This window comes from Xiphias gladius, chromosome 19 (genome assembly GCF_016859285.1).
Source record: "Xiphias gladius isolate SHS-SW01 ecotype Sanya breed wild chromosome 19, ASM1685928v1, whole genome shotgun sequence".
Lineage (NCBI taxonomy): Eukaryota > Metazoa > Chordata > Actinopteri > Istiophoriformes > Xiphiidae > Xiphias > Xiphias gladius.
This window is the reverse complement of record NC_053418.1, coordinates 25813801-25829828: the sequence shown is the minus strand read 5'-3', so window position 1 is coordinate 25829828 and position 16028 is coordinate 25813801. Positions and strand designations below refer to the sequence as shown.

Sequence of the window (16028 nt, the reverse complement as noted above, 5' to 3'; positions counted from 1 at the left end):
ATACTACTGTTAACTCTGTATCCCAAATAATTAATAAAGAGTTTCTGTGACAGAAACCTTTGGTGTAAGTTTCTGTCATATGTTAGACCGTTAATGTCTGACATGTCATGATACATGCCATGTACCATTTCTGGGGTTTCACAGAAAACCCCACAAAAATACAAAAATTTCACACAAAAATACACAATGAAACAGGAAGCTTGGTTGATTTCGCAAAGTATAATATCAAACTGAACTTAAGAATGCATTTTCACACAGAACCAAGACTGTGGACTACAATCAGTGTTGTTTTAAGACAGACTTGAAAGAATGTGGAAAAGTCATTGAAGAAAGTAATGACTCCACTTCAGGGGAACTTTAAAGACGCAGCAAAATAGGTAAAATAGGTAAAATTAAAAAATGTGAATTACCAGCTGCTTAACAGAGTTCTGTTGCTCCTGCATTACTCTCATATATGTAGAGGCCTTCTCCCTTGTGGAATACATATCCTGCTCTTGTTCGTCATAATTCAGCAGACTCAATGTAGTCTGGAGGACAGGAAATGACATTTAATAAGCAGACACCAAAACACACAGTTAGAAGTGGCTTATTCCTACAGCCTTACCTCATTGGGTAAATTAGCTTTCCTGTTGAACATGAGGGAGTAAGGGGTGAACTTGGTCGTGGGGTTGGTGGACGTCCTGAACAGAAACAGCACAGGGTCTAGAAAGTCGTCCCATTCGGCCTGCTTCTCCGTTACCATCTGCACTATAGCTTCCTTTAGTAAAGGACTTGTGCAGTCATGGAGCGGGTTGAGCTGAGGTTGCTCTAGAGGAGAAACCTTCTGCACGATGCTCCATCTGTCGCACAGCAGTTTCGTTACCTGGAAAACATCCGTATCCGCACTGACAAAACTGACCGACAACAGAACCGCAATCTCCAATCGGTCTATTATCCCTTTGTTTTAATTAACTCTGCGACTCACATCTCACCTCATCACAGAAGTCAGCATTCTGCGTGCACACTATTGTTTTAGGGGCACCAAACCTAATTGAACAGAAGACAGAAATAGTTCAATTTCAGGCTAAAAAATCTCTTAAATTTTGAGGGTATCAACAGTGGTTAGACTGGAAGTAGTGGCCTTTTACTGAAGACTTAGAAGCAACCATGGCATGTATCAAGTTCTATAGAAAAACACTTTTTGGGGGGACACGGAAATTGTCATCGTATTGTAGATTTAGAGCACAGAATTACACAATTTAAATCTAAATATCAGTACATTATTTTTTAATCAAACCCTTGTTTCAACCTCAGTGACTATTCAAGGTCTTGTGGGGTGTTTTTACCTGTATATACATTTGGAGATGCATCTGGCAACAGAGAAAGCATCTGTCTTTTGCACTGGAAATGCTTCTGGCCATTTACTAAAGTAATCAATGAGGACTGTAACATTAGTGTTGCCTTGCTGGGTCTCTGGGAAAGGTCCTGTTAAGAGAAGAGAAAAACATAACAGGTGCCAAGCCGTGGAAAGAAAGTAAAGAGCAGAAAAATGTTAATTGGTGATTTAATGAAGGCAAAAACCTATGAGGTCAATCCCAACAATGTCCCAAGGTGCGTCCACTTTGATAGGCCGAACAGTCCTTGCCAGGTTTTTATTCCTCTCTGTATGCTGACAGGTCTCACACACTTTAATCTGAAACAGACAGAAATAGTTATCGTAAAGGCAAAACAATATAACCGGAATAGGACACTGCGATATTAACTGAGCATCTGACACACAAAGATTTAAGTACCCAATCCACTACATCCTTGATGATCCCAAGCCAGTAGTACTTGCTCTGGATCCTGTGGACGGTCTTCTTTTGGCCCAGGTGATGGCCGATGTCGTTGAAGTGGCAGTCGAGAAAAATCTGCCTCTTCCTCTCGGCCTCAATCACCACCTCCCGCTTCTCTTCTTTCTTGGGTCCCACATAGTACAGCTTGCCCTCTTGAATGAAGGTGACATGTGAGACACTGGACGATTATTGACAGTGTAAGCAAGGGTCTTAAATACTCCCAAACGGAAGACTACTACTAATTTTTCAATAAATTCTTCTGGCGTAGGGAGAGAACATCACACCACACTGCATTCAAAAATGTTTGTATTTAACGTTGTCTTGCTAATCTGGAAAGGTTGATATTTGATTGAACACAACGTTGGACTCGCTGAAAACAGTTGTGGTCCATTCTTCAATTTGGCATACACTCTATTTACAAAACAGCGCTTATCTCCTGAAACGGTAACCTTGTGTAGGTAGTTATTCCCATCATTGTCTTCCTCCAAAGCACAGTAACTTAGCAGGCTCCGGGAGGCGGTTTTAGAAGTTGACAGGTGCCTAACAAACAACTGGTTATAGCGAACCACTAAGTAAGTGAGCCGAATATTCTAAAGGCTCCTGTAGATTCGTAATATATCAAACGTTGTGTCCTAGAAGGTACATACTTACGGGTAATCTAGGCGAATTTAAATTGGCGGGTTTTTGGAATGGAAGCTCGTGAAGTCAACAGTCAGTCACTGGAGCCAAAGGACAGCAATGCATATACAGTGGTTTTTCCACTGCTAAATAAAATTTAAAAGAGAAAAACCCCCTTACCGTCAATGATAAATTTCTGGGCGTATCTCTTCAGATTCTTCTTTCGTAAAGGATTCATCGTCTGAGGAAAGCAGCCTTTAGCCACAAAAGTGTAAATGTCACCGAGTTTATTGGAGCTGGATTCAACCACCTCCTCCTCAGCAACTTGCAGCGACTCCACGCTTAACATTTTAGCTCAGACTTTACAAATTACTACAAAGGGCATCGATTACACACCTCATGCCAATCAGCATATTCAGAGGACAGAAAATCCACAACAAACACACAACAGGATGAAGATACAAAGCGTGTGCCTGTCTTCTTCTGCTTTTGCATTTAGCCGGCAGATTTCTTCAGCATTAGCGCCCCTTCTTGACAAAGACTAGCACCTCCTGCCAACCCACCTTTAAAAAAACGAAAGGGCAATTTCTACAATGGGGCCGCCGACCAATTTGAAAGTTTTATTTTGAATTTCGTCACCGGAAGTATTAGTATGCTACTGTGCTTCCCCTTGACTATGGCTGTCTCGACTGTGGATCGCGATACATTCACGGACACATTAACTACTCTCCATTGGCAAAACAAAGTAATATTACTACTACTTCTACAATAACAATATCTAAACTTTATCACGTAATAAAATATAATAGCAGTAAATGCTACACTCAGGTATGTTTTTTACCACCTACATATATAAAAACCTGAAAGAATATGGTAACAAGATGCACCTAAATTTTGTCAGTCAAAAGTTGCAATTGTATATCCACAGTTCCTTTATACTTGTGACCCCCACTGGTTACAACGTGTAACTACAACTACCTATTTGGCAATAATATCCTCAGTTCATCAGCGGTCAAAGTGCACATTCTCCGAATGTATGGTAAACGGTGAACATGCAGCTGTAGTTATTCACTGTGACCACTAGAAGGCAGGTACACATACATATACTAGAAGCAGCCGCCGTCCACACACGCTTCAAGGCACATAAAGCAGTATCATGGATTAAGAGACCTTAAAAAGAGACCTTAGTAAGAGACCTTAATACGTACAGGGGTGTATTCGGACAATAGCAACCACCGTATCAACACATAATGCAACAGCAACAACAGCACACTAATACTCCCGGTATACAATTTCAAAATAAAACCTCCAAAATGACAGTTGTAGGTACACGCAGCGACCAGTGGAGGGCAATAAACCGCTCATAACTACGGAAAACGGCACCCAGTCACTCTGCCAAGGCGTCAAGCCAGACACAAGTGCGCGTTCAATATTCCTGTGGGCATCTTCGAAATAAAATTTTCTTCAAAACTGGCATGTAATTACACACTGTGAACACCGGAAGGCAATGCTTGCCCATGATTACAGTTTCAATACAGCTATGTTAGCCTAACATTAAAGCAATGTTAGATTTGTTTTAATGTCATTTAAAAAAAAAAAAAAACGGGTAAGTTCAATGGCTTGACTGCAATTCTTAGGATATTGGCACTTGGTGTCCAGTTTGCTGCAGTAGTGCTCTCTTATTGATGATTGGCAAATACATTTTAAGTTCTATGTTGGACTACAGTTTGGAGGAATGGCTATTTTCTTGGAAAAATTGATGTGTAGTCGATTTTGGGCGCTTTTATTTTGAGAACTTGAACCGGACGTGCTGTGTTTGTTGTTATTGTGGATGATAACGTAGAAGTAGCCATCTAGCTTGACAGTCTCATTGGCATTTTATTATGTTTTTCCGTGCATTTTTTTAGGGTAATTCCGTTCAAGCGGGCAGTGATGAAAAACGAGGAGGACGGAAAGCTTCACTTTTACATCTGTAACTGTTTCACGACCGATAATGTTTTCCTGGAGGACTACAAACTCCATGTTCGCTTTGTATCGGAGCAGCAGTTCAGACTGGACTATCAGGCAGTGAGTGGATATTAGTTACATTTTCAATACAGAGGTAGTATTTGGAGTGACGTGCCGTTATTATGAGCCCAACATTAACTGCATTTTACGTTAATTGTTGCTACGCAGCTGCTTCGGGGGCTTGGTTGCGTGACGGAGCGACAGTTTGAGGATGTGCTCAATGAGGTATGTGTGTGTGTGTGTGTGTGTGTGTGTGTGTGTGTGTGTGTGTGTGTGTGTGTTACCAACACAACCAACAACCATTCAAGCTTTAGACCCACTCCTGACGTGACTTAGGTTTGTTTGGTCTGTGATTAGGTTTCAAATATTAAAGAGACAAAACCCTCAAACATCTCACTGGTGAAACCAGTTTCATCCCCTCATACATTTGAGATCATATGGAGCTGAATCCCTTAGATAAATAATTAATTAGCTGATCAAAAGAAAATCAATTAGAAATTGTATTGATCATTGTTTAAGTCATTTTTAAAGCAATATTTCCAAAATTCACTTGGTTCCGTGTCTCGAAACTTTTTGTTAGTTCTCTCAACTACTGTGATTGTAAACAAAGCATCTTAGAGTTTTGGACTGTTGGTCTGACATCTGAAGTAGAGCTGGACAGATAAACCGGCCAGGCCCATACATCCGCCGATATCAGCTTATTGGAGGCATGCTCATATTGGTGTGTACGAAGGCTGATAAGTAAAAAGAAAATTCAGCACAGGAATGTCAAATGTAGTCTGAGGTCATTTAGAAACAGTGTCATTTTTTACATTTTAAAACGCCCACTTTGTGTGGCAGTGGGCCATGTATCGTGGTCACAATTTAAAAAAAAAAAAAAAAAAAAAATCTAAGGGATCCATATCAAGATTATTCATTAGTGTTTATGTCAAAAATTACTATCAGACCATTAATTGTTATCTGAGTTGTTTTAAATGCTCAAATATCTCTATCAGTATATTCTTAAAGATCCCGTATAGGCCAGGCTATAATTTGAAGACTTCACCTTGAACTCTAGGAAACTGTGATGGATATGTTTTCAATATTGTCATACAATTTATAGACCAAATTATTAATTAGTTTATCCAAAAAAAAATACTTGTCAGATTAATCAGTAATGGAAGTAATTGTTGCAGTCTCATGCCAGAGATAACAATTTCATTATATCTACTTCTTGTGATATTATAATCACAGTGTGATGCCACGGGTGTGATCACCTGATTGTCTAGTTGCGTTTTATTTTTGGAGACCTTCCTGCTGGCCTCCAGACAAAGAGGCGTCTTGGTAGAGAATAGAGCAAAAATGGCACAGGATACAGTTAGTAGGTCCACACCTAATCCCCCCCCCCCATATTGTGATATAACTAGATAATTAAGTTGTGATCAATAGAGGACATTTTATCTTCTAGCTGTGATCATGAGGTAGCTCACCTTTTTCTCCTGCGGTTAACCTTACGCTCCTACTAGACTGTAACCGATCTCTAAGTCGGCTCTGTTTAGATTTCACAGGAAGTGGACAGGCGAAGGCGTTTCAGTGTGACGTCTGCCGAGAGAGCTGCGGTTATAAGAGCCATGTACCAGCCGCTCCATCCTCATGTCTACCACCTGCAGGTATTAACTGCACCAATCTCTGCTATAAGTGTCATTGATAATGCGTGTTGCTGAGACGCATCTGCACTCCGACTCCCCTCAGGAGTCCTACCTCACTCCGAAGTTCAAGCAGATTGTGGGGTACTGTCGAAGCAGCGACGCCAGTGAACGAGGTCTCCTGGACTTGTTGGAGGAAGAGGCAGGTTAGCGGGAACATGCTTTCATTTCCTCTCAGTGGCTAAGGCTTCCCTGCTTTGGAGGCATCAGTCAGCTACATTTTCAGATCCTCGGTCAGTTGTTGTAGAGGAACCCATGGTTGTTAAGTGTTACCACAAAGAATTTATCGTCGGCTGACAACTCCTAATGACAGTTTTTGACCGGCTTTATAAGCCCTAATGAGTCAATTAAGGCCAAATGAGTTGGTAATGTTGTGTGTTCTACAAGTAGAAGGGTGGCCAAACAATCGCACATGCCACAATTTCTTTTTTAGGTTCATGACATAAAAAGGTAACAGTGCATTAACATATGGAGAAAGGCTAATTTTTAATGTCTGTTTGCTGCAGCGGTTGTATTTATGTCATTTACCCTCAAAAATCAACAAAATCTGTCATTTGTCCACGGGTGCCCAAACAGGAATCAATAAAGTAAATGGGTCTTAAATTTGAGAAATAGCAGTACTAACATCGGCTACCTGTCATTTGTTTATGTTGATTAACAATGATATACTGTATTTGTGTATGAAAATGCTAGATGGAGCATCTTTGATTTATTCCCATCCCTCTGTTTTAGCTCCAAGGGTGTGTCGCTTCCCTGTGTTTGAGAAAAGCTTCTGTGAGGAGCTGGTGGAGGAGCTGGAGCACTTTGAGCAGTCTCCAGCCCCTAAAGGAAGACCCAACACCATGAACCATTATGGGGTAATCCATTTCTACTGGCTGAAAGCCCTTAAATCACCATTTAATCACTGCTCAGTCATTTATGTTTCATTGTCAGTCATTTATTGTGCCCTGACATTTGGATCCTTGGCCCACCATGCTCTCATTGGTAATGATATATGTGCAACTCTGTATTCAAGGCGGGTACACACTTGGACTGTGATGGGTTTTCTAGGAAAGTCTGGGTGGTTTTTTAGCCAAGATGGAGCCCTCCAGCAAAAACCTTAAATTTGAACCATATAGAATGTTAAGGTCATTGAACAGCTCTGACTTAAATATGTATAGTCAAAGGAAGGTCAGGGAATGAAACGTGAGGGTTATTCGATTCATGATAACCTTCTCATTTTGTCTCTCCCCAGATCCTCCTGAATGAACTGGGCTTCGACGAGGGCTTCTTCACACCTCTCCGTGAGCAGTACCTACAGCCGATCACCTCCCTGCTGTACCCAGACTGTGGGGGCCGCTGTCTGGACAGCCACAAGGCCTTCGTTGTCAAATATGACATGAATGAAGACCTAGACCTGAGCTACCACTACGACAATGCAGAGGTCACCCTTAATGTTTCCCTGGGCAAGGACTTCACTGAGGGCAACCTTTATTTTGGTGATATGAGACAGGTGACTATATGGTCCTAGTGTTATACTGTAATACTTTTTGTACTGCTGCTATTATTACTACTATTACCACACCTACCTATTGTGCAAATTAACATCAAATAGGTTCATAAAGAGTTAATCAATAAGTAATAATAAAAAAATAAATACAAAAATATTTATCATGAATCCACAGCAAAAGAAAAACAAAAGTTACAGTTGTTCAGCGGGACTCACCAGATAGCTCTTCATAAATACAGCAATGTGCACATTTTTTTTTGTTTTTTTAGTCTTAATTTCCATTAAAGAGAGAGTTATATTAGGGGAAAAACCTTTGCACAGTGTGTGTGAAATGTACCCATTAAGAATATGAGATTTATAATACAACATAAGATGTTAATAATTATTTATTAATGTCTTAACTTACAACTATAACTGAACTCCTAGTTTTATTGAAATAAAATCCTGTCCAAAATGAGGGGTAATCAAAAAAGAAGTGGAAAACAGATTCTGGCTCAGTGTTACAGAATGTACATGTATTGTCCAAATTACACCTCTTTCAATTCAGTGCTCCCTACATATACTTTTATTATTGATAATAATATTAGTCATTCCAATTAATGCCCTTCTGTGGTGAAAAATTATGAGCATAACACAATTTCCAAGGTAATAAATCCTGCTAATAAAACTTCAAAAGCTTTACTGATAGTGTAGAAATACTATCATGACTAGAGGTCTGCTGCCCCCGTTGCAGGTTCCTTTAAGTGAGACGGAGTGTACTGAGGTTGAACACAGGGTGACTGAGGGCCTCCTCCACCGTGGCCAACACATGCACGGGGCCCTGCCAATCTCCTCCGGCCAGCGCTGGAACCTCATCATTTGGATGAGAGCCTCGCAGGAACGCAACAAACTGTGCCCCATGTGCAACAGGAAGCCGACGCTGGCGGAGGGAGAGGGCTTCGCTGACGGCTTCACCAAACACTGTGATGCCCTGCTGAACGTTTCCTGTGTGTTGACATAACGTATCCAGCTGCTATCGGCCTTTTATTAAGGACACTGTGTGTAGGATTTGAAACCTGCAACTTTGGCGCCCCCAGGTGGTTGTTTCAAAGAGGACATTGTGGCAGGCAGCAATGCCTGCTGCTACCTCCCACGGATGCTGTAGGACAAAAATGATTTCGGTTCACCCAGTCTAAAATTGTATGGTGATGCAGTTGAATAGACAGATAAGCTGTGGTTTTGATTGTCGTACAGTTACCCATGACTACACTGACTGATTAACTCCATTAATTCTAATGACACATTGACTTTATTCCAAATTGGAATGATTACTATTTATTATTTGACTATTAAAAAATAGTTATGATACTACAATTGTTGGCTTCAGACATTCAGTTTAGTTCCCCATTTTGTGACATGTATATTTATCACTTTATCGTCTTAAATATTAGGCCAATAATATAAAAAAAAAAAAACATACTGGTCAAGCCCCTGTATTTATGTACAGTGTGATTGTATTTTGTGTCATAGATTATTTAGAGTACGTGTATTTTAAAATTAGGGCTTCAGCGGTCTGACAGTTTCCTTCCAAATACCAAAAGTCAGGCGCCTTTACTAATATTAAATACTGATCTGATACTGCTCTCGTTACCCAGAACTAAAGTCAGTAAACCACTTTTTATAAAACTAATCAGACTCCTTTTTGTATAAAGTAACATGAGGTCAGGTTTGCAGTAGCACTCAAGTAATAATGAATGTAGCGGGAATACTTAAAGGCACCCTGTGGAGTTTTTGACCACTAGTAATGCCATAGAGCAATGTTCCTATGAGGAGGTCCCCGTTTGTTTGTTGCATGCACACACTAGCGCAATGCCATACACATTAATGCCCCTAGCATCATGCTTTAATCAACAGTTGGTGGTGGTGACACACAAAGAAGTGTGGCAAGTGTGCCAACAATTGCAGAGAAGAAGAGGACTCCAAGCTAGCAAACGTAGATGTAAACAATAGAGGATTTAAGTATATACAGAATGTCAGCTTAGCAGATGTTTTATGAGAAAGGAAATGCATTCAACACATTTGTTAGACCTCCAAGATACACTGAGTGTGTTTTGGTGGAAAACATTGAACATAAACATAACCTTTGTTTGTTTGTAAGAAAACTCCACACATCAACTTTAATTCTACAATTAAATTGTGGCTCAGTCCCATTGGGCCAATACCCGATCTACGTAAAGGGGAACTCGGCTGATTTTGCTCATCAATGTCTGTCTAGTCTCTCCAGAGGGAGCTGTCTGAAGTTTGATAAACTGCCTCAAGCGATGTAGCTTGAGTCAACGTGGGTTGGGGCTGAGGACTACAAGTTTGAAAATGAAAAAAACCTGGGGGTGTGGAGTTAGAAAGAAATGAACTTAAGAGACCTCTGTAGACCTCTCCTCATCTCTGATTGAGGCTAATGGCCCAAGGCTACATGCTGCTACTAGCATACCGTACTTGATTCTCTGATTGACCTGCCGGTGGTCGAGTGGCATCGTGGGTATTGTAGGCGCCAGGGTTTGACAAGGAAGAGGAATGTATAGATTCTGATCCTATTTTTTAACCGTCCATCGTGAGTCTGACGATGTTATAAGCATGATAATTTGGTGGAATTAATCTTTTAATAAGGTGAGCAACATAACCAGAATCAATCTAGTAAATCAGTAATAAAAATAAATCTAGTTAACTACCTTTTCCCACAGCTGTTATCTGTCAGTAACTGTTGGTATCTGTCTTTGTTCATAAATACAGAAGTCAATAATGCCAATATTAAACTGTTCCTCTGCCAGTATAATGTGTTTGCATTTGTCTCATTTTTCAATGGCTGGCTGCAATCTGGTGTTTTCCTATTGACCAACTATGTTGACTGTTTTTGTGAAGTGTAGTTGATCAGCTCTCTGGAGTAGGAAGAATAGAGCTGAACATACATTCCTGATGATCTGTATTTAACTTTTGACATCCCCAAGCCACAGATTTCTCTGTTATGCTATAGGATGGATAAAGGGTCCTATGTTCAATTTAAGACAACACACACAATTTGGAATAATAGAAATTTAATTACATAAATTATAATCAATTCATTCATGAATATCCCTCCTGTGTGCATTTCTTTTTTATTGTCCTATGCATTTAGTGTTGTGCTGGAAGTTATGTTAGTTATTATGTTCTCATACAGAGATATGGAGAGTAAAAACACAAACATGAACATGTACACTACATTTTGCATAATAAACTGATCCTTTTCAGCAACATCAGAACATCAGGAATTTTTGGTTGTTTCTTTTTGTTCCAGGTTAATGTGCCAATGTGAAGTGTTGAACTGGAGGGAAACAGGGAGAAGGAGAGCTGGTTCTCTGGGATCAGAGGCATACAGCATATTCAAACACACACCAAAACACAAATACGCAAAGGCTAACATACAGTAAAAGGCATGGCTTTGTACAGTTGACTTTACAACTTCATGTTAAATAGTTCTGTTACTAAATTGGTGCTTGTTTTCACATGTCCTGCTTCAAAATCAAACTCTGTACACACAGGCTGATGTGAAAGTATTGTACAATAGGTTCTGGCATTGTTCTGATTTCAAGATTAGCTGGGATTTAAAGGAAATTACAACAATAGTGCAATATCAATACATAGCTAGTAATAATAAATATACATATTGTCACATCAAATATATTATCCTATACAAGTAAATACTTTTCTTTCATTAGGGCCATTTACATCATACAAGTAAATAAACAATTTACAATATACTATTTAGAACAAAATCTGTCAAAAATGCACCAGTTTCAGTGCAGAACTTCTCCAACGGCATTGACTGCCTCAGTCTGGTCAGGTGTCAGTATGCACACAGCTGTCATTCTGTGCCACCTCGTACTGTCCGGGGTCAGCACTGGCTGCATTCAGTCGTCTGCCCACATAATGTTGTAGTTTTTCTGTCATCAAGACATCATGTCTCAGCTTTATAATGTGGTCTCACTGCTCATGTCCCGGGGCCGGTGGTGGTCGATGTCTGAGTCATAGTCCGACTCCATCTCGATCTTGACCTGGGGCACGGGACAGGCCATCCCTCGGCCCATAGGCATGGCCGGAGACGACGGGCAGGAGATCTTCAGGTGGACGGTGATGCTGAGGAAGGGCAAGCTCCAGTTACGATACACACCCACAAATACCCCGAGGGGCTACTACCAAGCATCATGACTCTAGCCAAAAACTACAGCGGCTCACGTCAGTGATGAGTAAACTTAGCTGCTCTAGTGGTTGTCTTTGGCCACAGTGCCTTATGGTGAAAACTGGGATAGATAAGTTTGAGGCTACAACAGGTTTTGTATGAGCATGGGAATCAGTTTTTTTGTGGTCCCTTTATAAGTGAGTTGTTTTTAACATTCCAATGGAGAGCAAAGATCACACGTTTTCTAAAAATATTTTAGAAGCAGCTCGGGTAGTCCATTTCTACCTTTTACCAACTGAACTTTTTGTACTGTTTTCAAAACTATTAAGGAAGAGACCGTTCTTATCAGTCTTATTAGTCTTATCAGACTTGTCATATGATGCCAAAACTAAATAGAAGACCTTTATATGATCAAGAAAATGAGAAAACTGATAATAGAACAATGCAGCCTACAGTATATCTTGATTTATGTTAATACTACAGTTTGTTAAATGAACAAATCCTGCTTTTCTAAATAATATTTACTGGTAAAAAACAAATACAGATTGGTTTAGGCTTTGACAACCAATGATACTTTGAATTTTGCCTGTAAGTTCTTAAGTACACTTGTGCTAAATTAGTCAACAAAATGCTTTTCACAATGTTTAAGTCAGTATTTGTTGTCACGTTATTTGTTTAACAAATGACTGAATGTAGGACTTTATGTGGAAGCTGTATCTCTTTAAAAATGCTGTACTTTGCCAAAGAAATTAGTTTGGTAGTTTTGGTGACACAAATGTCACGCATAAATATTTCAATAAAATAAAATCACAAACCATAATTTTCTTTATCAATCCACAGTTGACAACATCTGTCAAAAATAAGATCCAATTGATCAGTTACACTGTCATTTCCAAACCATGCGTCTTTCAAAGCAATGCAGACATGATGGGCAATTTTGAAACTCCAAATCTCCCACAAAGAAAAAGAAAAAAAAACAACAAGGTCAAACAAAGTATAGTTGAATATTAAGTTAAATGAGCAAAGGCTGCACTTTCAATTCAATTCCATCCAATGAAACTGCTGTTTCCAGGTGAGAGTAGTTCAGAGAGCAGGAGGCTGGGGTCAGGCTACATTTCACATGCAGGTGTGTTTGATTTACTAAACAGATTCAGCACATGAAGGAAAAAGAAACAACCAAAACAATGATGCTCGTTGCAAGTGGATGATTATACAGTTGTATGCAAACCAGCCTACAATAAATTTATCAATAAATATGTGCTAGATACACAACAGACTTAATATACCACACATTATTTTTGTTTATCTATTTAAATTCCACATACAGTGCATTCAGAAAGTATTCATACCCCTTTACTTTTTTCACATTTTGTTATGTTGCAGCCTTATGCTAAAATCGTTTAAATTCATTTTTTTCCTCATCCATCTGAACTCAATACCCTATGATGACAAAGCCATAACAGAATTTTAGACATTTTTTTCAAATTAATTACAAAGGAAAAACTGAAATATCACATTAACATAAGTATTCAGACACCTTACTATGACACCTGAAATTTAGCTCAGGTGCCTCCCATTTCTCTTGCTTATCTTTGAGATGTTTCTACACCTTGATTGGAGTCAACCTGTGATAAATTCAATTGATTGGACATGATTTGGAAAGATACACACCTGAGCTAAATTTCAAGTGTCATAGTAAAGGATCTGAATACTTCCGTCAATGTGATGTTTCAGTTTTTCCTTTATAATAATTTGCAAATATTTCTAAAATTCAGTTTTGGCTTTGTCATGATTGAGTATTGAGTATAGATTGATGAAGCTGCAACATAACAACATGTGAAAAAAGTGAACGGGTCTGAAAACTTTCTGTATGCACTGTATGTTAATCTACAAAAAGGAACCCTGATCAGTGGCTTTGTGACACAGAGCAAACTACCCTTCACCTCACAGTCACTGCGTTTTGGAATTTTTCACTGACAACGCACATCAATGAAGAATTACAGTGTGCTGAGTTGTGCGTACGGGGCAGCGCAGAGCACACACTTTTAGACATTTAGAAATGACAGGAAGAGTAGCAGCAGGATTATACAGTCGATAACATTACAGTGATCTGCATTGCCTTAAAGTGCATGGAGAGGAGACTGAGGCCAAACATGACAATGAGGGGAAACTGGACTGTTGGGACAATATTACATGTAAATAATCCGTCTCCAATTGTGGATGCACACGTCCACCCATTAAAGTGACCGTGTGTATGGTTTCATACATTATGAAAATCTGAAAATGAACGAACGATGGAATGAAAAAGGTCATGAGGGGCATTTTCTTGTCACAAAGCGTGTAATGAAACAAAATAATTTAGAAGTAATCAATACAATCCTCAATACAATAGAGCTAATCATTTGTTCTTCGTCGGGGGGAGGGGTGGGGGGTTGTTAGAGGCAGCATAACATAATGAAATGCAGTGCAACATCATAACAAAGTAAGGGTCTTTATGGGCTATTTTTAAGCTACTGTGTATCTACTCTAGTATTTGACAGATGTCAAATTATAAAAACAGCTTAAAGTCTGCTGTGATAATTTAACTATTTGAGGACTACTTTTGATAAGCATGAATTAAAATGTGCTGTTTTGTCCATATTTTTACAGGTTTAGTTCACCCAAATTACAAATTATAATGTCCCTGTGATGGTATCTAACAATGCAGAAAGGTTCTTGTTCTATTTGCCTATGATTTGAGATATCTGTCTCATAGATTTCTACTGCCACCACAGTACAATGCACGTGAATGGAATTTAGATTGTGGTGCTAACAGCAAAGAAAAATGACACTTAAAAAATTCAAAAGCAATGTGTCTTTCCAGGAACAATGTACCAGTTACTCTGAAGAATCCACAGACCTCACTGTGGACAGTTTTCATTGGAACTACTGTCTATTGAAGAAATTAATAGTCCCAGTGAAAACAGCATGTGTTCTGTGAGTTTTGCATAGTAACACGGAGGAATGCTGTTTCTGGAAAGAGCTGCTGCTATTTTGTTTCTAAATGTATTTTTTCATTGCTGAGAGCACCACAAAAAAAATCCCACCACCTCCACTGTTTTGGTGTGGATGCAGAAATCTTAGAGGCAGACATCTGAAAACCTTGGCAAATAAAGCGAAGTGTGTGAGTTAGTCTAGGCAGTTGACTCCAGACTCTGCTAGACTGGCATAGTCTTCACACTGTAGAATATATCTAAAGCCTTCTTTTATTCAAGGCAGTGTGCTTAAGCAATCAATATCGTGCTCACATTTTTACGATCATGCCCACCGCCCACCTCTGAGCTATGCTGTCCCTTGCTTGCTTTAGCATTTCATAAGCCCCACCTCAACCCCAGCATGCACCTGTAGGAGCTGAGTCTCCGTTCCTCCGAGGGGGGGTTAGTGATGCTCTACATTGCCTGCTTGATGTTTTCCCTGTGGGGAGTCACACAGTTTCCTATTCCACATGAGTTGCTGGACTTGGATAAAACTAAAACTATATGGATAGCTAGGTAGCACAAGATGGAAAGCAGAAAATGTGTTTTTTTTGTTGTAATTTTTGTGATCTGGCCTTTTGTGTGTGTGTTTGTATGTTCACATGCACACCGGTCACAACAGGCGTCTATCTACGTCTGTGTAATAGAGGGTTTGTGTGTGTGTGTGTGTGTGTGTGTGTGTGTGTGTGTGTGTGTGTGTGTGTGTGTGTGTTAAAAAGCACTGTGCGTGGCAGCAGGCTGGCAGTACGCTCCCCAATGAGACTGTGCAACGTCAGGATATACAAGATCTTTGTAAGGGATGTGCAGTTTGAGGACACAGTACCTGCGATCCAAGTCTGACTCTGAGCTGGGTGAGTGGTTGGAGTAAGCATGGTACTTGTCCTGCGTGGAAGCACACACGTTATCAAACACAGATCCTCAGAAACTAATGTCATGATCCATCATTCCTATAGGGGGCAGCAGAAGCTCGAGTTTCTCACCTCTTCTTCACTGTCGGCGGGTTTGGGCTTCTTTTTCTCCTTCTCCTTCCCCTTCCCCTTCTTCTTGTCGTCATCCTTCTTCTTCTTCTCTTTCTCAGGCAGGAGGTCATCCAGCCAGGCCAGGTCATGCTGGGAGAAGACCATGTCCAGCATCTTTCGGACCACCATCAGACCCAGGATCTGAGGGTTTGGCACAGAAATACACAGACACACAGGCCTCGTTTTAACTCCT

At 39.9% G+C, this 16028-nt stretch overlaps 3 protein-coding genes across 4 annotated transcripts in view; 1 reads left to right on the top strand and 2 right to left on the bottom strand.

Annotated features, from left to right (window-relative positions):
- zgc:113436 (uncharacterized protein LOC503528 homolog) overlaps positions 1-2989 on the bottom strand; it is a 3849-nt gene extending 860 nt beyond the window's left edge. Inside the window, exons 1-8 of one of the 2 annotated variants that reach the window (XM_040154446.1) lie at positions 2829-2989; positions 2613-2687; positions 1773-1966; positions 1561-1672; positions 1326-1464; positions 972-1026; positions 605-862; positions 411-527 (exon numbers count right to left, since the gene is read on the bottom strand). In XM_040154446.1, the coding sequence (XP_040010380.1) occupies positions 411-527; positions 605-862; positions 972-1026; positions 1326-1464; positions 1561-1672; positions 1773-1966; positions 2613-2670 (933 nt within the window). In that variant the 5' untranslated portion in view covers positions 2671-2687; positions 2829-2989. Of the gene's footprint in view, positions 1-410; positions 528-604; positions 863-971; positions 1027-1325; positions 1465-1560; positions 1673-1772; positions 1967-2612 lie in introns of both variants that reach the window. The other variant, XM_040154445.1, reaches the window with a different exon arrangement.
- A 1273-nt stretch (positions 2990-4262) lies between these two features.
- Positions 4263-10762, top strand: ogfod2 (2-oxoglutarate and iron-dependent oxygenase domain containing 2). Its single transcript, XM_040156461.1, has 7 exons — positions 4263-4499; positions 4608-4664; positions 5978-6088; positions 6171-6270; positions 6857-6981; positions 7359-7616; positions 8347-10762. The coding sequence occupies exons 1-7, from the start codon at positions 4365-4367 to the stop codon at positions 8611-8613; spliced, it is 1053 nt and encodes a 350-aa protein (XP_040012395.1). The 5' UTR covers positions 4263-4364; the 3' UTR covers positions 8614-10762.
- Positions 10763-11593: 831 nt separating this feature from the next.
- Positions 11594-16028, bottom strand: part of slc4a5a (solute carrier family 4 member 5a) — a 30549-nt gene continuing 26114 nt past the window's right edge. The window contains exons 21-23 of the mRNA XM_040155020.1: positions 15797-15976; positions 15640-15698; positions 11594-11759 (exon numbers count right to left, since the gene is read on the bottom strand). Of these exons, the coding sequence (XP_040010954.1) occupies positions 11594-11759; positions 15640-15698; positions 15797-15976 (405 nt within the window). The remainder of the gene's footprint in view (positions 11760-15639; positions 15699-15796; positions 15977-16028) is intronic.

Coding starts and splice junctions, on each gene's coding strand:
- ogfod2 (XM_040156461.1), top strand. CDS start 4,365: ATGAAAAACGAGGAGGACGGAAAGCTTCACTTTTACATCTGTAACTGT. Junction 4,665..5,977: donor TTGAGGATGTGCTCAATGAG/GTATGTGTGTGT, acceptor GGCTCTGTTTAG/ATTTCACAGGAAGTGGACAG. Junction 7,617..8,346: donor ATTTTGGTGATATGAGACAG/GTGACTATATGG, acceptor CCCCCGTTGCAG/GTTCCTTTAAGTGAGACGGA.